Raw genomic sequence first — 23,993 nt, 5'->3', positions numbered from 1 at the left:
GCTGCAGGCCAATTGTATATTTTAACGTAATCCACCATGTCTCAAACTATTCTGTTTTATTGGGTTGACAATCCACACCTCGGGCCTATCATACATGATAAGAAGGAATTAGCTGCGTGTATTTCTGATTAACTGTAATAAAAAAACATCCTGCCTATTTAGAATTTCTATATTTAGATTCAATATCTTTGGTCATGGGAAGAGCTAAATCACCCCTACAGAATTACTCTTTTGTGCACTATTTAAGTATCTCAGACTCCTATACATTTCATATTGTTTTCAATTTTTTTTTTGTTTTCTTTTCTGTGCTTTGAAAACCAGTGCAGCATTTTAGAAAAACATTGTGCGCGAGAGGCCCGGAACTGAAAGGCCTGTCTTCCTATCAGTCAGAAAAATATTATTGTATGGTTAATTAAAACCTTGACAATATAAAAAAGTCTGAAAAACGTTAAAACCTTATTGTACAAGGAACAGGAAATGGGTCATTTATTGATTAAAGTGCCATGTAGCATGATCAAATAAAAAATAGGTCAAGTAGTTTAAAATCAACGGTAGTTGTCAAGTTGTGTTGATGACAGTGTGATTTTTGTAAAATCGGTTGCAGTTAAGCCAAAGTGAACTGTGCGTTGGAATGGATCGATCTTTGAGGAGCCATGTGACCTTCACAAGCTTATGGTATCAGGAACTAAAATCCATAACTTGATAACAGCATTTGTTGCATAAAAGACTATGTAGTAGTTTAAAGTCTAATACAAATAAGCCAGGGTGCAAGGTGTATTTCTATCATTAGCGATACTCGCTGTATTTGCCTGGGTTGTTATGAGGAGGTCCTGCACCGCCTTAAAATATTTGTCGATTCATGCCAGCTCCGAGGGGACCATGGTGCTGAAAATCCAGGTCATAGCATCGCTGCAGGTTATTAAACCATAAGTAAATAAAAAAAGTAGTTTTAGTAGTATCCGCCTGAAGCTGAGCAGCGATGGGCAGCAGCAGAGGAAATGTGGAAAGGTTTCGAATTCGTAACCGCACAATCTTCACTTCACAATATTGGAGAGGAGCAACTAGTTCGGATTGAAGTTTTTAATTTGTAGTGTCATCATCCTCGCAGCCAGGATCTGAGTGAGGCAGGCTTTACTGATTGAGGAGCAAAGATATGGCTGTGGCTTCAGGCCACCTTGGTTGTCATTGTCATACGACTTTGCCAGGGCTTGTGAAAGTGGAGAGATCTTAATATTTTCCACTTCGGCATTCTTCGAGAGGAGTTTTATATATTTCTTCAAGATACTTTTCACTACTGTATGCAAGGTCGATGGAGCATTTCGGGCGGTTAGGTCTATTTGGAGGGCGTCTGCTGCTGTCATTAGATATGTGCTCCAAGGACTGTTTTTAGTTTTAAAGAGGTTTTGGAGGACAGACTTCAATGTGCCGGGCATGGCAGTGGTGCATTTGTGGAAATATTTTAGAATAGAGCCCCTGCTGAACTATTTTAGGCCCTCCAGGCCAAATTCTAATCTCACCAAAGAATCCCTGGTGTAATATGGCATCCTAAAAACCCTTTTGTAGGCTTTTAGATGTAGCTTTTCCATGTTCTTAGCGAGTAATCCCGGAAATGCCTCGCTGCGCAGGTGATGGCTGATGGTAATGTAGCCCTGAGCACTTTTTGTATTGGGGCTGAAGTGGGGCTTTCAAGAGAAGCATTCAATTGACAAAGTCTGGCGGTAATTATTGCGGCCTTATCTTTAAGGTGACACAAATGCGTTTTCGGTCCTCCGTGTGCTGAAAGTGCCCAAGTATTTTCAGGATTTTACTCCTGTTGTTTTTAAGGGGCCAAGGGACCAGTGACATTTTGTTTGTTTACGCATCCTCCCAAATGATATCACCTTTGTTTTTGAGGCATTTACTATCATCTTGTTGATCGTATTGTATATATGAAGGGCGTGCAGATGCATGCTAAAAGTCTATTTTTTTTATTAAATTGTACTAAGAAATTCACTAGCCTTCGGCGATCCGTGGTATTGGCATGTGACAGGGAAGTTAATCAAACTGCAGTGAAAGAGGAGGCCATACTGATGCTTAAGGAGGAACGCCTCCTTCAGGTTGAAGATGATTGGTTCCCTTCATTTGCTCTGACGTCTTTGTGAGTGGCCCTTGGTGTCTTGCAGACCGCTGAGATGCCATTAGTACAGAAGGTGTTACAGGCTATAGAAATTAATCAGAATCCCTAGAAAGGCAATACAGCCAGCTTGTTACCAGCCACAAACATTAGGTACGTGTAGTTAAAGACTAGAAAGATAACTTGCAATGTACTACAGTACGCTCTGTTTTAGCTCTCAGAAAGTGTAAACAAAATCTAGCTAAAGATGTTGTATGCAGATTTGTTCGCATTTAACATGGCACTAAATTTTAGATTGACTTGGCTTTGCTTCATCAGCAAAATCCAGGCCTGGTAACTCATGCAAAATGTTAGGACAAACGTCTTGGCTTTCATAGCAGGAAAAATTGGGAAAGATTAATTTTCTGCGCAATTTCATATCTAATGCTAAGTTCACGGTTATATCATGATTACTGGTTGTTGTAACATGTTTTACATAGAGCTATTACTGTGACTATGAAGTCTAACTAAATGACAAGGCTCTGTCTTTCTGCAAAGTATTACTTAAATTCTTTTAACCAGCTCTTTATGGGTACACGTCACCTCCATGGAGTCATCTTCTTTAGTCTTAAAATTGCTGGTCAGCTGTCATGAGAAAAAGCATATTTTGTCTAGAAATGTCAATGAACCCTGGTAGAAATTGTGTCTTGTACACTCTTAAGTAATGTACAAGGATTAATGAGTTACTGAGTGATATTAGTCATTTGTATACGATTTTTTGATATGGATACCTACCTACTTCACTCTTTGTGTTACTCAGCTACGGGCTCCCTGCTGGAATCTTTGTGTGACATGCAAGGTCAAATCATTGGCAAAGCTGACCTAGCCTTTGATACTGTTGTAATAGATATAGTGAGTACCTATGAGTTGGGTACCACCAAGAACTGTTAATTAAAACACTGCGAAAGGGCTATAAAACATGTTATGATAATGATTATTAATAATATTATTATTAGTGACAGTATTAGTCCAAGCATAAGCATTACTATATAGTGTTATGACTGGACAGCTTTTGTTTGCCTTTATGACGCGCTCTATTTTATAACTTTTACAGCAATAAATATGTTATTTTCTTGAAAGTTTTATTTACATTTTGTAAAGTTAAAAACCATGACATTGTTTATTTGTATACTATTTCTCATTTGCACACATACCTGTTTACCCACAGATTCCCATGATGCAGTGCTGAGATTTAATTCTGCTCCCACTCGTGGCTATGAACATGATGTTGGAAATAAAACCACCATGCGTATTGTAAATTCCCAGGTAAGGACTGCATACTTTTATTCTTTACACCATACATTTTTGGGTTAAATTCCATTTGTACTCTTCTTAACCGCATCGCTGCTGTGGTCATTTTTGCGCTGCGCGGCTTTTTTACAAAAGCCGCGTTACTTGACGAGCTCAGCTCGTCATCCGCACACGCCCCCCGTGGCTGATGACGAGCTAAGCTCGTCATCAGCATCGAAGGGGTTAACTCCATATTAATTATGAAGCATTTCTTAATAATTAAGGAGGAACACTGATAGTTACTCGTGATTTACAGGTTGTGCTTTGATTTCTGAAGCACATTCACTCAGAGAAAGACCTGTGAAGTTCTTCTATTCAATGAAGTCTCTGGACAAAAGTAGATGCTACTGAAAAGACACAACGGGGAATTTATTGATAATAAAATGTTGGAGCCTGGTGTTACTCCAACATAGAAAGAACAAAATCGGAGAAAAAAAGAATAATTTCTCCTCGTATCGCCATCCTAAGATCAGATTTTACCTCGTCTTAGTTTTTGGTGGTGCCTCAGCCTTGTATATATGGGACAGCATCAAAAAGCAATGGGTTTTGCGGTGGGACACCCATTGCAAAACCCATTGTACGCCCCTGTCAAGTGAACTGTGAAAATGGCCCTTATTTACAAGGCAGCATTAAGCCATGTGAAGTGCTTAACGCCGCTTTGTAAATAAGGAGAAGGGAATATTGCCACCAGAGCGTCACTTTTAGTGACGTTCTGATGGTGATATCCCCTTGTAAATATGCCGCAATAAGGACAAAATTCTTCATGGCATCCTGTCCTTATTATAAGGCTTTTAAGCTGTAGGTAGAATGAAAAATTAACGGACTTTGTAGTTCTGGGCCTCGCTCATTCCTCACAGCGACCAATCATTGAGCAACTTTCCATCCAAATCTGTGCTTTACCAATAGTTTCCTTCAGTGTATTGACCAGTCAGTGATGGCCTTATTCCTATAATTATTCTGTAGGTTTTGGAAAGTGTAACAGTTGTATTCTATGTTAAATAGCAGCATGTAGCTACTACAGTTGGTTTAATACACTGTCAGGGCATAATCTTGTAGGCTTGTGATGTAAGTAGTTGTAACTCATTTACTTCTGAGATTCTAGGAGTAAGCACCAAATTATTGGGGGAAAACTATTATGTGAATTGTGCCTTCTATATTCAGTGTGCATGTACCCATCAGAATATGAAAGGTAGAGTTATATTTGGATAATCGTATTAACATTTTAGAAACCTGTGTTAAGAATCAGACAAAATGATTGCCCAGGAATGTCCCCATTTATTGTGCTGGGCAAAAAAGGGAAAAGAAATTGCTCTGACAGTGGTCTTCACTTATGACAAATGCAGTGAGCACTTGAGCCAAATCACAGTGATTATGTAATAGTCCCTTCTAGTCAGGTGCAAACATATTCAGAAGGGGCTTGGTACGCATTGGCGTAAACCCAAAATAATGCTTAGCCCCACCAGGAAATAAAGTCTGTCTCCGTCAAAAGGTCAAGCGATAAATAACACAGGTCACTATTTCTCGTTAATTACCATCAGAGTCAATAATTATTCCTTACCATGAGAAGATAGATCATTGCTGTCTCAGAAGCTCGAGAAATGACAAAAGAGATTTAAGTTTCAGTAAATGAACTTTCACCTTCGGAAATAGAACCTTTAAAAAAGTGTGATCAGTGAATGCTGTTCTTCAGCAAAGCAGCCCAGCCTTCTGCTGGAGTGTTCACCAAGAGTCAGAAGACATACCAGAGGCTGGAGAGTTGGCATTTCTACCTCCTTTTATTGAAGTGAACACGTGTTTTGCTTTGGGGATAGGGATCATGATTGCTGACCATTATGTTGGATTATCTAGAGAATTCAGCATTACAAGACTATATTGTACAAAGTACTTTTACTTGTTTTGACACTTAAAACGCTAGCAGTGTAAAGTAAGCCACATTGTCCGTACATATTCAGCAATGAACTGGCACAAAGTGCCTCATACTGCCAGCAATAGAGAACTCTAATTTAGTCAACCACTGTGGGTCCCAACTAGCTACACCTTATGATCCTTCTTGACCTCTCACAATGACAATCGTATATGGGATGATAGTAGTCTTAGTTAACCTCATAGATCTCCTGACCATGGCTCCCTCCAATCTATGCGCACTCAGGACTATAAACCTTAAAATAAAAATTTCAGAATAAGTCAACCAGTGCCTGAACCAGCTTCATGGACTATGATAATGAGAAATATAAAGGGACCTGAAAAGTTGTTCAAAGCTGCCAGTTGAAAATTGTAAACTGCACGTCTTCTGCTCAGACTTATTCTGCCATCACACGGCTAAATGCTGAGTATCATAGCATTATAACCATACCTCGGTGGTCAACCCACCAGGGCTCGAGTCGGGGTACCACGCGGGTGGACGGCGTCCCCCCACTAATTTTACCGGAGGGACCCTATCCCCCCCTACAAACAGCTGGACTTCACTCTTTGGCCTCTCTGGGACGAAGAACTCAGCACCTTTCGTGACGTCACTTCCTGTCGTGACGTCACTTCCGGTGACCGCGCCCCCCTCCCACTTCTTTTTTTACGACTTGTGCCCTGCATCCCACAACACTTAAACATGCCCCCTTATTGACCAAAACAGACAATACCCTTCTAATCACACACCCTACACAGTGTAACATGCTACCCAAGTACGCAAGTGCTTCAGTGCCCCACACCGGGGTGGTAAGCATTATAAAGTGCTACAATACAACACAGTATTACATTTGATGAAAAGAGTGGGTAGATCTGTAACTTTGAGGCCATAGAACATTTTCAAAAGACTTTTCATTTACATTTCATGGGAACATAGAGGTACTGATCTTGAAACGTGACACTCTATGGTCTTGATAAGATGTCTGCAGAGATCACTTTGTGACCTGGATGTCACAGATCAAAACTCGGAGACCAGACATTGTGTTTTTTTTCTGGTAAAAGTCAGGAATAGAATTGACTCTGTGTTCGTCAGTGTCTGTCACTCACGCCTTAATGAAATGTCAAAGTATATATTGTGCTCTCACACATACACGCCACACACCACACACACACACACACACACACACACACACATACACACACAGCCTCCGCACACACTTGCACAGTAAACACAAGCACATTTTTACTTATTGTACAAAGGTTTTTCTGTCTCTTTGCTGCTTAATATAGTCTGCAAGACCTCTGATATGCAGAAATGTAAAAAACACACAGAGGCCCTTTGGATCATCGCCATTCTAATTCTTAAAATAAATCCAATTCTGATCGAAAATTTACAATTATTTCCTGCCCTTTAGGAAGGTCAGCTTTCAACAAAAACACAATTTGCTCATCTGCCGAATTTAATTTGCCTTTACAGGCGTGAGTTGCGAATAGCTTGAAGTTCATTTTTAGAGTTGACCAAGAGAGCAATGGCTGTCAGGCACAATTAAACTCTGACAAGAAAGGTCTTTATCATGTCTTAGCTGTGTGACAAATTGGGAATTCAAGAGGAAAATAGCATTGCTGGCAAACATTTAATTGCTACTTAATGAGCAACGCAACCACACGGACAAACCCTCCAATTTCAAAAAAATCCTCAAGGTTATGCTTTTCTTTTTCTTTGCTATTCTGTGATGTTCAGGTAATTCCAAGCATGAGCATTGCCAATTGAGTATCCATTTATAAGCATGTTTAGTACTTTGCATGAAAGACTAGTCGTAGTTTCCCAGAGACACATATTTAACTCATTTGATAAATATTGGATGCTTTAAATACCTCCAAACTGTAAATTCCGACCCATGTGTATACAGTGGTTAACGCGTGGGTCGGAATTTTATGAGCACCTTAGAATCAGGCACTTAAACTTCTTAGCACAAGAAATCGAACAATCACATTGGCGATGTCAGTGTTGGATTTTGCAAATCCCATAGACCACTACCAGGGACCACTGAGCCTAACACACACAGGACGGAGTTTGCTGTAATTACAATCTGATATTCCATTTTTTTTAATTGCAACTTCATTGGACTAAAGAATGTCCAGTAGAGAAAGCCATTGATATAAGGACTGCGCACCATTAAATCAATTACTATGGTTTGTTTCTCGGGTGGTTGACAAAAAACACCCTGAACACAGGAAATGTTTTGATCCACGCTTTCTGAAATCCCACATATTTGTCATATAGTTACTTTTGATATTATTTTGTGTCATAATGTCGTGTCATACTTATCTTGTATGTTCATCACAAAATGAGCCGCTCTTAGTTATGTGCTCAAGGTGCCCAAAAGCTACTTTGTGAGTGCAGGCATCTCACAAAAAGTGAGGCAAGGAGCACATACCTAGGTGCAAATACAGGAGACGCACCTTGTGGCAATTCTGACTACAGGCGTCTCCCTCTCTCATCCTTCCATGGGGCATTATCTCTTTGTCCCTGGGCTTTATTATGAACTTCTGAATAGTGGAGTGTGCCACAGGTCACCCCACAAAGTGGTAACCTCCCACCGCAAGGCTGGGGGGAACTGAGACACCATTTCTTAAAGTCCTGATGAATGCCACAGACCCAACTGGGCCATAAGGCAGAAACATGTCAACCACACCTATTACGGTAAGGGGACAATAACTTTCCCAGCATTCCGTTCACACATTTTTTAAGATCAAACAGCTACTTGTCGCATTAATATGAATTTTGTAACTGTAATGGTTTTTAACCTCACTGACTCTTTATGGGCCCCCACTTATTTTAGAAGTGCATCCCTGTCGTCAGGTGTTTGCCCGCCCTCCATCAAACCTAGTTTTTAGAGGGCAAGGGCTAGCTGAGGATGAAGCATGACACCAGGTGGTGTGTGAGACCAGTCCTGCACTTTTTGTGAGAACCTTGATCACATAACTAGGAGTGGCTCATTTTGTGATGAACATATGATGTTGGAGGCTACCTGCTCCTAGTACCCCATGCCTCTAGTTCCCTCCCCCAAGTCCTTCCCGGGGCAAGTGTGATTATAAATACCGATCTTGTAAGCATTTGCAAACCCTGTTCTAATAGTTCCTCACGTGGATCCTGTGATGTTTATCATGTCAGCTTTCGATCTATGTCCCCAGGATACAGTGGCCCAAATATCATCGGATAAAAAGAATCTGGCATAAATATCTGGTACAAAGATATATTACACCATTGGGGTTGATGAGCGAAAATCCACATCAATAGAGCGATACTTTTGTAAACGATATTTTGGTCCCAATTAGTCAATATTTTGTTATTTGACAGTCGGACAAACAACCTATCTCGCAATGTGGAACAAGTAGCACTAACCACAAAAAAAGGAAGTATGCCTGCACCAATTTAGCCCCTGGCAACAAGAAGCACTAACTAGAACAGGAAACAAAGAGCAAAAATATAATAAAATGGGCTCCAAAGAAAAATTATCTTTTGGGTTTTCGGTCCATCGCTTAGCTTAGCTTACATGCCATCAGCATTTTTGGCTAATATTGCACAATTTGCAACGAGTTGGAAATGTCTCATCTGTAAGGCATGTCTGCCAGCAGCACCAGCCAAGAGAACGCATTCCCCTTCCAAGCAACGCATACATGCTGTTGGTCTTGTTATTTGTAGATTTTTGAAAATGTGTGCTCACTCCAAAGCCGGGCCGACGACGGCTGAAATGCCAGAAACCGGTCCCCGGAAGCTTGTTTCCTTCCCAGTGTAAGAATTGGCTTGGTAGTTTGGTTTGCCCTGTTCCCATCATGCACTGGGACAGGAACAGACTAATTTGCATATAGCCAGGTTCTGAACTGGGATGGTGCAGTGAGCTAAAAAACGGTGTTGGATCTAGCCCTGATCTCTTGACTGGCTGAGAGTATTTTGCTTAATTCAGAAACTCTGTCCATCACCACCCCTTGTTGTTAAATATTTTGTGCACCCTAAGCGTGGAAGGGTATACTCAGATGTGAGTCCCTTGCTCATTGCACCATCAGGATTTAAGCAAGCCGGGCCGACGACGGCTGAAATGCCAGAATCCGGTCCCCGGAAGCTTGTTTCCTTCCCAGTGTAAGAATTGGCTTGGTAGTTTGGTTTGCCCTGTTCCCATCATGCACTGGAACAGGAACAGACTAATTTGCATATAGCCAGGTTCTGAACTGGGATGGTGCAGTGAGCTAAAAAACGGTGTTGGATCTAGCCCTGATCTCTTGACTGGGTGAGAGTATTCTGCTTAATTCAGAAACTCTGTCCATCACCACCCCTTGTTGTTAAATATTTTGTCCACCCTAAGCGTGGAAGGGTACACTCAGATGTGAGTCCCTTGCTCATTGCACCATCAGGATTCAAGCAAGCCGGGCCGACGACGGCTGAAATGCCAGAAACCGGTCTCCGGAAGCTTGTTTCCTTCCCAGTGTAAGAATTGGCTTGGTAGTTTGGTTTGCCCTGTTCCCATCATGCACTGGGACAGGAACAGACTAATTTGCATATAGCCAGGTTCTGAACTGGGATGGTGCATTGAGCTAAAAAACGGTGTTGGATATAGCCCTGATCTCTTGACTGGGTGAGAGTATTCTGCTTAATCAGAAACTCTGTCCATCACCACCCCTTGTTGTTAAATACACTCCAAAGAGCTGCAGAATACCTTAGAGAGAACATTATATACTTTAGAAGTCTGGTTGAGACCAGATAACTGAGAAAGGCATGCAAGGGAGAAAAGAATGGAAAACTGTAAGTAAGCGTGTTCTACATTTGTTTTACACTTCACTTTTATATATTAGTTTGAGCCAAAGTGACACGAAGTGATTTGCCCAGAATCACACGTTTCGTATTTTTCAGGGACAGCTGTAGGTTTATCACACTTTCAACCTAATTCTAAAGTGGGCAGTCTTTGATGTAGACTATGCATCCCTAAATGTTATGCAAACAATTTTTATCATGTTTGATTGTTCATAAATCACCCCTTTCCACTAGCAGACTTGGTTTCCCACCGAATCCCTACAAGTTAAATGAAAATGGTTAGAAATATGAATGATCCATCCTTTCGAACACTCGGGCAGAGTTATGAAAATGCCAAGCAACGCAGTGCAGCAAGATACCTTTCTAAGCTCTGTGACAGGGAGAGGGCAGGAATGCACCATATTTAACATTATATGGCGTATTCCTGCCCTCTACTTGCACTGGCACCCTATCTGCTGCCTAGAGCCACTGCAGGCACCTTGCACAATGGTGCAAGGGGGCCTGTGTTGGAGGCAGGGTTGTTTCTGTGCAGGAAGGAATGCCTTCCTGAACAAAATCAATCATCAGATGCCTTTTCCTCTTCGCTGATTGGTGCTGCAGAATACAGCACACAAAATAGAGAAGAAAACGTGGATAAACATATTTCTCCTTGTTATGACTCACCTGGGAAGGCATAGCATTTTGACGCATTACCAGTTCTACCACTCATGGTAAAACTGGAAATGCGCCAAAATCCATGGGTGGATGCGTGGGAACACCCACGCTCCACCCTTGGAATGCATCTCTAGGACAGAGTAACATAAGGCAGAGGCTTGCGCTGCCATGTGCCCCCCAAGCCTCGCAATGATTGGTAAATCTCATTCTAGGGTTTGCATCACCGTGCGCCACCTTGCGTGACACAAGGGCGACGCAAAGCCTCTGATAAATCTGTCCCGCAGTACTCACAAATATAGACGCCTGTGCACATTCCACATTCTTTCATTACACGAAATGTCTGCTATACTTATGTCGCTAAAAATGATACTGATTGTTCCACATAGATTTGGAAATACACAGGAGTCTTGTAAAAGAGCCCATTCACGGAAGGTACTGAAATGTGTTGACTTGCAGGCAGTGTCATCTTACAGAACTTGGGGGCTAGCGCAAGAAATATTTGACGGGTTCCTGTTTGGAAAAATGTTGAGTACTGCTGCCCATTTTTTGCTAATTCAAGCCTTATTTTGCCTAACCATGTTTAAGTGTACATTCAAGTTTAAAGATCAAAAATACACAGAAGAGAGCTAGAGAGAAAGTTCACTTTCCCAGTGCGCCCTTTGAAAGATGGGGACCGTGGGCAATTGCCCGCTTTGACCACGCCTGAAAATGCCTCTCGCCATAGGGATTAGAAGTATAAAAAACTTTAGGGTGTAATACATGAAAGATTGAACGATTTAATATAGCGTTTATTCATCAGAATCCAAGGACCTTGGTTGCAAATGGCAAAGATCACTAAGTATTAAACATTAACTCGAATTAATTAAGATATTTTCTTTCTGTGGTACTGATTGAATGTTCATGGCGATTAAGTTTCAAAGACAGTTTATTGTCAGCTGTTGTTCCGATTAATTTTCGAATCCCCTTTTCTTACTTAACTTGCTTTGGATAACTTTTATGCAGTGTGAGTCATGTAAAGGAAATATTTGAGCGTACACTGCCACCCAGTGGATGTCTGGGTTTTTCAGCTAAAACTTTCGATGTCCAACTCCTCCACTGAAAGGTTTTTAGGTCGAAGCCTAGCGTTGTCAAAGACATATTGGGTACATGTGAAACATTTACTTTGAAATGCATTCATCCCATTGCTTACCATTGGCTTTGTGGTTTGTCACTCCAATTTGATTGCTTTCTATTCACTAATTGTATTTGTTTTATCCCATCCAGCATGTATTTGTTCCCCCCATAGAGCACAACCTGTTTACCACTTCTCTGGTTGACCCATTCTGTTCCTCTCTGAGTGCTCATTTTTCGGGAACTCTTCTTTTCTTTTTCGTAAAGCGCTCCATGAGAGTGGTGTGTTTTCCAGCTGTCTTTAATACTTCTGTCGTCCCGCGATCTGTGTTGTTCTCAAGCAACCTGTACTTCTGTGCATGCCCCTTCGTGCTCCACATTACTGTTTTGCCTGTGTGCTTCTGTGCCCCTACTAGTGACAGAACTGCTCCTCTGCTAACCTGCCACTATTCCCCTCTGAATCATCCCCGTGTTTCTCCCTGCCCTCCAGTTTGCTACCCCTCTCCCAACCTGCTTTCCATCTAAAACTTTGCTAAGAAAACTTATTTTTCATCTACTGATCCCTCTCATATCGCATCATTTTATAGGCGCAACATTAACTAAGTCAATAGGTCCTTAAGCCAAGACATGTTGGTTTTGCCAATGTTTGTTCAATAGAGTGGCCACCAGCCGGCAAGGCCTGGTAACCGAGCAGACTGGGGTCAGGCACAGACTATTGTTTAGAACAAAGCTATAAAAAGCAACAAGGAAAGCAAAGTGATCAAAATGGATGGGCCAGGCATCTCTAACCCATGTACTCTACCATTTCCTGATCTCCCTGTTCCATCTCTGCTCAGTCAGTTTCTACCAGTACCTAACACAACACCAAGGGCTTTAAGTGGGCTGCAAAAACTGGAGGGGATCTTGAAGGGGCGAGGCCTATGCAATTAAGGGCGTGGCTTAAAACACCTAAGCTAAAAACCTGTGCTTAGCATGGTGTGCCCCCGCCTGGAATGTAGCTTTTTCTGTCATTGCATCCAGATATATAATAGGGCAAGTAACATTAAACCTACAACAAGCCAGGACTATTGGCTTTGTCAGTGTTTGTTAGCTTCATAAGATAAATAAACAACAACTATGGCTAGGCGAGGGGCATACTTTGGGTAAATGCCCTTTGTCAGGGCTTTAAGTTGGAAATTTTGACGACCGTTACCATTCCATCAAGCACCATCTGTGCAACACCACTGTTTGACCCCAAGCCCACTGCATTTCGCAGAGCAGGGAGAGCGCACTTCCCAACAAAAGATAAAGCGAATAACATTTGGGGCAGGTGAGAGGACTCTGCACAGATAGCATTGCCTTTGGGCTATCGAGCAGAAGCAGAACTATCCATAGTTACTATGGTGATCAACCGTCCATAAATTTCATGGACCGTCCATTGTTTAGGACTCTTGTCCATTGTCCTTGAGGAATTCTTTCACAGACTCCTTTTGTCTGTAATTTCAGTCATTAGAGTGAGCTGTCAGGGCAAGCAGCCTGAGAGTTCTGTAACTCTCACTCCAGAGGCCAGCTCGCGCTCCTGCTGTGATCTTAAGGGCCTGCAGCAGCCCTTCCCTGACATGGCACAGATTGTTATCGCCCCATTATCCTTTTGCATGTCAGCCTAATTATCACATACAGAATTATAATGGACCTCTGCACAGATACAGCATTTGCTGGGCCTCCTCCTGCCAGAGCCTAGGGTATGGCACCCTGCTTTTGTTTAGGTGCTCCTGTCACTGTGAAACCCTGCCTCGTTGTGGACAGCATTAGAAATGGTGCAACCCCGTCTCATGTGAATTCACTCTGCCTTTCATGCATACTTTACAACCCACTCCTCCTGGTCTGTTTTTTTACCAATCAAAACATGCTAGAATGGAACCAGCCCTGCTAATTTTTGCATGACTGGTAAGTGAGTGCCTATAAGTGTGCAAATATTTCTCTTTTTTTCTGTTGAATGCCTCTATGTTAGTGAGTTACCTATGCAACTGGCTTATGGCACAAAAGCACAGATTCACAGAGTGTAGGTCCTGAAGGAGTCACATCTTTATTTGTTACCCTCGTGAAAGCCTCATCCCTTCAATCGGCCCGCACCACCTTTCAGCATTCATTGTTGCTTCACGTTTCCCAAGGTGCTATCTTTGAAAGTAGCTCCAGTACATTAGGAAGATTTTTAATGAAATGATCCTGCATTAAACCCTTGTCATAAGAAGGGATGTATGACGTTACAACGCATGCTTTTACCACGCATGCCTTTACAACACAGTTTTTACAACGCATGCCTTTACAACGCATAGTGCTTTGGGGCGCTGGATAGTGAATAGTTTAATTTACTATTCCAACTCCAGTCCCCGTGGATAGTAGGGAAGGTGTTGGATAGTACATTAAACCTATTCCCTATCCTAGAGCGCCCCCCAGCGCAATGCGTTGTAATGGTTTGCGTTGTAAAAGTTGCGTCGTAAAGGCACTGCGTGGTAAAAGTTGCGTTGTAAAGGATGTTCCCCCATAAGAAATAATGCCTCCTCTAATTGAAAGCAGATTGCTTCTGTATCTCTGGGACAACTGATCATCCACATGCAGAGCTCCTGCCCCTGGCAATGACATCCTAGAACCTCCCTGAGGTTAGATGACTTATTAGCTCCAGGAAAAACTATGAGGCACTTGCTGCCGGGAAATATTGATGGCATTGCTTGCTGAAATTCTGATTTTCCTCTAATACTTCTCAATTTGTAGTACCTCTCCGATGAAGTCTTGACATCCTCCATCCTGCAATGTCGTGTTCTGGATCATGCTGCAACTAAAAATTGTTCTGCGACACCAAACAATTAACGGAATGCTGAATAAATCTAACATTAACCCCAAGTCAAGAAGTCTAGGTTAAATCCATTGTTCTTTCATTTACTACGCCACCCCAGTTTGGGCCCAGCCATATGCAAATTAGTCTTGACCCTGCTCCTCGTGAGAACAGTCCAGCCCGTACTGCTAAGCCAGGTCCTCCCTGGACCTGCAACAAGCATCCTTGGATCGGATACAGGGCATCATGCTTCATCAGCCAGGCTAGCTTGAATCCAGTGGCAAAGTTGTGCTTAACCTCCTCTGATGCGTCTGTTAAACATATCTTTTATCCCAAATTTTGGTCTTGAATTTTGACCTTTTGTTCTGAAATTTTGTCCTGAATTTTGACCCTTTGTCCTGAATTTTTACACTCACCGTCCTGAATTTGCCTTTATGCCAGTCGGTCATCCTTAGTTACGTTTCTGCATTCGGATGCCAAGTGGTTAACTTTTTTGTCCAATCTTCAGATCGACCCAGTTCTTTGGGTGTGCTAGTGAGCCTGCCCGAGATCTGTTTTTTAGCCACCTGTGGTATGTCATTTTCCCTCTGTGGGCTGTCGCTTCCCGTATACGGGCATTTATTCTGGGTGGTTCAGCTCTATCCTTGTCTCGAGCTGTTCTAGCCGCGCGCTGGCCTGTTCTTCCACAGAACGGGGAGGTTCTTACCATCTACAAGAAGCCCCCTTCCGGTACAATGCACCATTCTACGTGTGTGAATCTGTTTCTTTTCATCTGGATATTTGTCTCTTCCTTCCATGTGCATTTCTTTTCCGAGCTGGGCAGTTCTTCCATAGTCCGGGCTATTCCTTCCATCTGCGAGACACATTTCTCCACAGCAGTAGTTTCCGTCTGCGAGGCAGTTTTAAATCTGTGCGCGCTGGATCAGTACCTCGGCAGAGAGTTTTTGGGCAGTTTTTTTCCTACCAAAGTCAGTTCTTCTCTACCAGAGGCAGTTTTCTCCCTCAATGAGAGCCCCTTTACCAGTGCAGGGCAACTCTTTCCTTGCATGGTACAGTTGTTTTCTGAGTGGGTCAAGTCTGCCCTAGTTCCAAACTGAACGGTTCTATCCCTCTGTTCGAGGTTCTTCCGCTTTCGGAGATACTATTGATACTTGTTTTCTATTTATTTATTTTTTCAGTTGCATATATCACGAACTTGGCCCAAGGCCATTCCATGAGCTCCAGATTCCACTACGTAAAGTAAAATTCACGTTTCGGGGTGTAGTTATTAGGAGTTTTGTTGTCTGAGGATTAGGAGCTGAAAATTGTCCATCATTCAGGACAGGCAGTTAAGGTGGCTATAGGTTCTATTGCTGCGGTCTTCGGATACATTTGTTGTTTCTAGGTGCTGGGGTTGGCAGTTGGGTGTCACTGGCATATTGATACCCCTGAATGCTTCAGAATCCTACTTAAGGTTTGTCTTTAGAATAAAAGCAGAGAGGAGTCAAATACTTTCAGCTGTGGCTGATGTATGTTCTCTAATTTGTACCATCTGCTGACAGATACTTTTAGAACTGGTTAAGATCATTTACTTGCAATGTCATGCGGCGTTTATTTGTTCTACATACAATTTGTTCAAGTGTGCTTGGTCGCAACAAGAGTATGCCCTGCAAAAGGCCCAGCCTCTTCAATCGTCAGCCATTATGGTTGTGCAACTGGTGTGGAACAAAGACTTACAGTACAAGGCAGACCATAGAGCCATACATATTTTCAGTGTTTGGGTTGTTAGCTTGCAATATTTATTTACTTAGTGTTTTATAGAGCGGGAACCAGACCCGTGAGGGTATCAGAGCGCTTTACAGTAGTATTGTGTGGGAAGTAGAAGAGGCCCAGACGGAGTTTGCGGAGTTCTACGATGTGGAACTCCATGAAATGCCGCAAATCTGCATTGCTCTGAGGGGTTCCTTCAGTGAACTAGTCTATTAAGTCATGCTGCTCATACTAATTTTAAGTGCCAGGAATTTGTCCCGTGCTGTAAAATCAGCCCGGACGGCACGCCACGTCGCGCCGGAGGGTGCTGCTGCTTTCTACTCCTTGAGTAGACATGCTACTCGAGCTGCAACTTCCAAAACACAAGCAGCAGATTTCGACCTGTTGTGACTTTCCGCGCTGAAAAATATCGCCAGGAGGAGGTCTAGCGCGTGATTTGTTTTGGGAGTGCTCGCCAACTAAATGTTGGCGAGTTGCGCAAGAGGAAAAACTCCACTCCGCATCACTTTGCAGAGTTTTGCAGAACTCTGTGCTCCGTGTGGAGTGGCAAGACTCCACAAAGTTCACCAGCGGAGCGGAATGCTTCGCCCACCCCTAGTAGCGGACTGGATGAGCAACCACTGCTTAAAATTAAACGCCGGCAAATCGGAGATACTATTGTTCGGAGGAGCCAAACTCACATGGAACGCCACATGGTGGCCACCATCATTGGGGTCAGCCCCCACCCCAAAACAGCATGCCAGGAATCTGGGAATCATCATGGACGACGCCCTATCCATGAAGGACCACATACGATCACTTTGGGGCAAAGGCTTCGCAATACTTAAACTCCTGGCAAAAATCTTTCCCTGGCTACCTCTGGACTGCCGACGTACAGTCACTCAGGCCCTACTGGTCAGCCGCCTGGATTATGGTAATGCCCTGTTCGAAGGGATGAACGAACAACTGTTCTCCCGACTACAGGTCCTGCAAAACCAGGCGGCTAAACTGGTTTGCAATAAAGGCAAGCGAGACTCAGCATCCGCATGCCTCAGGAAACTCCACTGGCTACCAATGCGCCAGAGGGCTACCTTCAAAATACTCTGCCACGCGCACAGAGCTCTCAATAAAACTGGCCCTACCATCCTCCAAGGGATAATTGAATTCTACACCCCCAACATGAATTTAAGATCGAACAAACTGGCTCTGGCTAAACCCAAGCGCATTTACAAAGCAAGAACCGGCGGACGCGCCTTCTCATACCTGGCCGCCAAAAGGTGGAATGAGGTACCTGTAGAACTCAGACACACCACAAACTATCTTCAATTCCGAAAAAAACTAAAAACTTACCTCTTCCCTAAAAACTAACTCTCAGCACAGTCCTCAGCAGTCTCTTCTGTTTACAGCGCCGTGATATCCCCTGGGATGAGTGTCGCGCTTTATAAATACCAGAAATAAAAAAAAAAATAGTATGCAGAAGGTAATTTTACAGCCTGCTCCTGCATGAGCCATAGGAAGCTGGCCAACCTGCTCCTCCAGCTCTAATCCTCATGAAATTGAATGTAATTAAAACTCCAAAAAGTACAAGCGTATGAGAGCACGAAATGGACCTTACTTACATTGTTTGTTGCAAGAAACATTCAAATCATACATTAGAATCGTGGATGAATTGTGACCCAAGTACCATCAAAGGACAGCTGTATTGTAATAAAATGACACCTTTGGGGAAGTTTTGTTCGTTACGCACTGACTCACATTGTTTTGTTTACCGATTTGTACTCAAACTGTATCAGATGTATGAATTTAAGCCATATTATGCACATTTTAAGATTTTATTTTAAGAGTGTATCAATTTACTGCTGAAAGTATGTAATTTTTTTGTTGTTTGATTTACAGATACTCACCAATCCACACCATCACTTTATCGACAGCCCTTTGTACAAGGACATCACTTTAGTGGCCTGGGATCCGTCTCCCTACTCTGCAAATCTGTACATGGTAAGGCTTTGGCGATTATCATGCTGCACGTCATCGACATGTCACATCTGGACAAACAATAGCCTCAGACGCATTCCTCAAGCCCTTTGTCCCTGGAAATTGAACTTCACGCACAAATGGATTTGTGAATCTGGCCGAGCAAGGCGATTCACAAACGTCATTTAAATAAAGCATCACCTGCCTTTGAAATTATCATCTGGTCTTGCAGAAATGCGCATAATTTAAAACTAGGGCCTTGTTTTAGCATTTCTCAAAGTAGGCAACAATTTTGTTAATATTTTCTGTTATTTATAAAAGTTACAGTTTCATTAAATGACCATAACAGTTTGCGAGGCCGTCTCTGCTGCTGTGGTGAGAGAGTAAATAATGGCAAAGCAGATAATAACTATTTGCAATTTGTGATTTCTTATTTGGAATGTACTACAATGCATTCATTTGAAGTGGTTGCAACATGCACACCGACTTCTACCGAATACATTATTTTTTGCGAACCAATATATGTATTAATAGGATGGTTCGCAAAATACCGCATTTGTTGTGGTTCGCAATTCGACCCATCTCATTATTATGCATGAGATATGTTGCACAGTGTGACCTGGTTTTAGAGCCTAGAGTTACCTGCTGGGGGACTATCATGTCTGTGATTAATTTTAAATAAACCATTTACTGTTTTCAAGTGCAGTCTGATTTCCTAAAAGGAAAGCCAGAAGCATTTACAAAGAAACATTTTACAATCATTTGTAAGAAGTAGGCAGTGATCCCAGGGACCACTGCCTGTCTTAAAAATGATTTTTGTCTCCAGTCCCAAAGTGGAAGGGGTTCATGGGGACCGGATCCCATTTGAGAATGGTTGGCACCTCCTTTGACTTTGTGGTAAAAAAATAATATTTTGCATCTGCAGTTCAGTTGCAAATCATTAATACATAACTTAAGGTATCAATATTTGGAAGGGACACACTTTACTCGCCTCTTCCAAATGCTAATTTGGTATTTACTGGCAAACCCAAATTGTGATTTGGTATAATGTTACCAAATCACAATTTGGGTTTTCTACATTTAAGAGTGACAATGTCAATACTTTATTTGAGTGATTAATTAAAATCAATACAAAAGAGAGCAATCAATATTAAAAAAAGCAAGCAGTATAAAAAGATATTTAATCTTTCAATAAAACAGTGTATGTGTGGGAGGCATGTGCTACATAGGACCTTTCACCAGTTAAAAGTCAATTTTATACCATGGTTGGCCTATCCATTAGGGCTAGTCGTGCATGGTAGATGAATTTGGCAAAGTTGGCCATGTGCTTCACCGTGGCCAACAAGTATAATTGAAGAACTGCCTCTTTTACCGTACGTGTGCCCAGTTGGAGAAGAATGGGCCTTAGATGGAGTCTACGGACTGACAGGAGGGCAGGGCAGCATAATAGGATGTGAGACAGTGTTTCACGATTGTAGTGGCAGAGACGACACTCCGTGATTGTTGGGCCAACTTTGACAGGAGTGTACAGCTGTTTTAAAGGGAGCACATGCAATCTTGCAGCCAGAATCCTTTGTAGGGCCTGCCTGCCCAATGACTGTACAAGATGGGATTTGTGGCCATTTAAAATATGAGGAGAGCTTTGGGACTCGTGAAAGCCTCTGACCGTCAAAGCTTCAATGTCCAGTTTTGTGAGCAAGATCTCACTTGCTTTTTCATTACTGATTTGGATGGTTGTAAATTTTATTGTGTTGGGGTCCCAGTTCTCTGTTGCTAGATTCAAGCGCTCTTTGGCTGAAGTTAGGCCGGTTGACCACGGGTTGCCTGACTTTGTAAATATTTTATTTATTACATGCTTCATCGAGTTCTCTGGTGCTATGGTCGTTAGATAATAATATTTTGCCAGGCTTGCTAGTTCTTCCAAGGATTGCCGAGTGAGATTGAATTCTAGGTGAATTAAAGTGTTCCTTGTGCATGACGGAAGGCAAAATAGCTTTTTGTAGGCTGCACAGTTGATCTTTTCGAGGTCTTGTCCCAATTTGCCTGGGAATGCCAATGTGGTGTAATTGAGCGAGGGTAATAATTTTGCTTTTAGAACTCGTTGGATGGCTATGGTGGCTGGGCTTTACAAAGTGGCATTGAGTTTGCAGATGGTGTAAGTTACCATTTTGGCTTTCTGCAGGAGCTTGAGTCGATGAACCTGTGGCCGGCCAGTTTCGCTGAGCCAAACTCCGAGGTAGTTATGTGATTGTGTGCTAGATAGTGTGAGTTGTCCCAGTCTACATTTTGTTAGCTTCTTTTTTGGATAGCGGCCAAAGATCAGTTTTTAGATTTTGTTGGATTTGCAACCAATTTGTTTTTGGTGTTGTAATCTGCTAGTGCTGTTAAACCTTTTTACATTTAAGAGTGGCAAATTACAGTCGCAAAGGCTCTGACTTGACCACTGTAGCTATAAAATTGCTTTTAAATGAAGCCCATTATTTGCACATGTTTATACACTAACTGGCATATTAATTGTAAATGGCCAGTTTAAATTTATTTTGGGACAAGATTCTATTTCTGATAAGTGCAAAGAGATTAAGAAAATCAAACTAATATGGTGCCCTAAAAGATCAATCAGTTAATGTGCACTCAGTTCTTGAAACGGAAATATAGAATTGGGGATGTTCACTGCCCCAGAGAGTTGACAGCTCTCTCCGATCAAAAGAATTTCACCACAGCTCAGATGTGTCCGTGCATTCACTTTCAGATTAAAGAAATGCTGTTACCTGATACATGTCTTTTTAAAACACTGTATGCTCTGATTGCAAGAATATACATAACCAATAAAAGAAATACACAAGGAAACAAGTTGGCACCCCAATATATGTAACAAGCATTGACAAAGCCAGTAGGTCTCAGTTTACTGGCTTTCTCAAGGTTTTCATTTGCCCTCCAGAAGATTGCAGAACATGCGCACACATCGACAGAAGTCATCTTGTAAGGGATTTTCAAAAAATCCATAACAAGATCACAGCAATGTATGCCCACTCCCGTACCACATGTCACAGTTTTTCAAGAAACATCAGAAAAATCATTACAAGATGCCCAAAAGCCTGCATGCGCATGGACGGTGATCATTTTGCAATTGATTTTCTTATGGGTATGAACCTGTTGGTCACTTTCTAGGATCCTCTTTTCCCCAGCAACAGCGAGATGATAATCACTAAAGGTAAAGTAGAGGCCAATGTGATGGACATGATAGTTATAGCTGAATGGGATATAGACAGGAGGTGGAAAGTAGTATGTGTTTACTACACAAATATTCCCACAATCTAGCTTGAGTCATCAAACTGCAATGGAGTTCGCATCCTTAAATAAAGGTCTGCCTAGACCTTCACCAATATATCTTCTATCAAAGAGGTCAAATCATCTTTAAATATAGATTCCTTGCCGCAAACTTAAAAAACAGTCTCTTTCTTGAACTCCAGACTCTAAACCTCCTCAGAATGCTTGTAGATGATTACAACCACAGGTCCTAGAGACGCTTGTTTGGTTGTGTAGTATACACATTATCATTCATCATTTTTTGTCAGTGCTCTTCCTCTACATTGAAAGGATGCTTTAAACTACATGGATTGCAATGGAAGCACTACTTTACCAATGGAAAAATAAGAGAATGCAAGACATTTGTGATGAATCCACAAGCTACTTCCTGCCAAGAAGTCAACTTCTTGAATGATATACTTTATTAGTTTCTGCATAGGTGGTAACTTCTCTGGCGTTCATCTGTCTACGTCCTCTATCTCTACTCTCACCTCGTGTTCCATCTCAGTCCTTCTCATCTGCCTCTTACCCTCCATTTACTTTTAATTTGTGGAGCTGGAGTTCACTGTCAGACTAAGAATTGCACATCTAGAGAAGCAGGAGGAGAACAATGGTAGGGAATTGAGGGGCATATTATCAAGGGGGTTTATCTCCACTTTTTTGGCTTTAAAAGCCAAGAAAGCGGAGATAAAATTATCTCCCTATTACCTATCTGTCGCTAACACCAGTTAGCCACAGCTAGTAGGAGATAGCGACCATCTTAGGCCCCACTTTGCATGTCAGTGATATTTATCGCTAATGACATGCATAGTGGGCGTGCCAAGATGTTAGCGACTGAAAACAGTCGCTAACATCGCTATCTCCTATTACCAACGTTTGGAGATATTCGCGCTAAGCGCGAATATCTCCAAAAGCTAACACCTGCCCTGAGCAGTTCTTAGCCATGTTATCCAATGGGAGGTGGATAACATGGCTAAGAGCATTAGCTCGCTAATGCATGAATATCGCTGACTTTTCAGCGATATTCATGTATTGCGGCGATTTTTATCGCATTTGCGATAAACCTTGGTAATACCAAGGTTTATTTGCGGTAAAAATCGCCGCAGCTCAGCGGTATTTTTTTGTCTCTAACCAAGCAATAGCGATAATTATCGCTATTGCTTGGTAATATGCCCCTGAGACTTTTTTGTCTGGTTTCATCAGATGAAATTGGGAAAGTCTGCACAGCAGCTCTTTGTTTTTCATTCTAGCAGCAATAAAGACAGTTCATATGAGGATTGTTTTGTTATTATAAATAGTGCCAAATCATAACTACAATGTCATTATACGATTTTGTCTTTTTTATAGTCTTTTTATAGTATTTTATACATGTTCAACAAAAATCTAACATAGTGAATGCATTTGAAGATCATGGTAAATAAGTAGTAGGCTGTTCAATTTGTAGGAGTTTCCTATACTTTGAGCATCAGTCTTTAGGTCATAATTGTGTACCTACAAAAATGAACTCCACTATTAACAATTATTTCCGAGGTGACATGATTTCATGATTATTGCTTCAATTTAACAAAAATTGCAACACAATGTTTGAAACAAATGTAAGTAAAATACAGTTTTTTTTAATTACCTCACCCATTAGAGCTCTGAAACTTACATAACAACATGTCTTTGATGTCATTTTAGTGGTACAAGAAACCAGACTACAATCTATTTACTCCGTATGTGCAACACCGTAGGAAAAACCCAAACCAGCCATTTTATATTCTGCATCCCAAATTTATTTGGGAGTTGTGGGACATGATTCAGGAGAATACTAAAGAGATGATACAGCCGAACCCACCTTCGTCGGGGTTTATAGGTAAGTTGTTCTTGGTGAAAGTGCATTACGGCGTGAAAGTAACATGACAAAATTAGGGTACGAATATTGCGGTAAACTTTATGTTGTGCTCGAATTTCTTTTTGCAAAAGGAAGTGGTTTTATTGTACATTATTTTTCAAATCATCACAAGATGCATTACTGCATCATGGCTGCCAAGGTTTCAGATTGCTATGTGTGACATTTTCATAATTTTAGTGTAATTATGAGTGACATTTCAACGACTGTGAGTGACACTTCTTCGCGTGCAAAATCAAGCAATGAAGACGAGGCAAAAACACACACACACACACACACATATATATATATATATATATATATATATATATATATATATATATATATATATATATATGTATGTATGTATGTATGTATGTATATATAT

General features: G+C 41.7%; 1 protein-coding gene across 1 annotated transcript in view; it reads left to right on the top strand.

Moving 5' to 3' along the window:
- ST6GAL2 (ST6 beta-galactoside alpha-2,6-sialyltransferase 2) overlaps positions 1–23,993 on the top strand; it is a 224,891-nt gene that overhangs the window by 142,499 nt on the left and 58,399 nt on the right. The window contains exons 3-5 of the mRNA XM_086934666.1: positions 3,321–3,418; positions 18,352–18,453; positions 23,416–23,590. Coding sequence (XP_086790792.1) covers positions 3,321–3,418; positions 18,352–18,453; positions 23,416–23,590 — 375 coding nt within the window. The remainder of the gene's footprint in view (positions 1–3,320; positions 3,419–18,351; positions 18,454–23,415; positions 23,591–23,993) is intronic.

Source organism: Lissotriton vulgaris, chromosome 8, assembly GCF_964263255.1.
Source record: "Lissotriton vulgaris chromosome 8, aLisVul1.2, whole genome shotgun sequence".
Lineage (NCBI taxonomy): Eukaryota > Metazoa > Chordata > Amphibia > Caudata > Salamandridae > Lissotriton > Lissotriton vulgaris.
The sequence above is the reverse complement of the archived record's forward strand: the minus strand, read 5'-3'. Positions and strand labels throughout refer to the sequence as shown.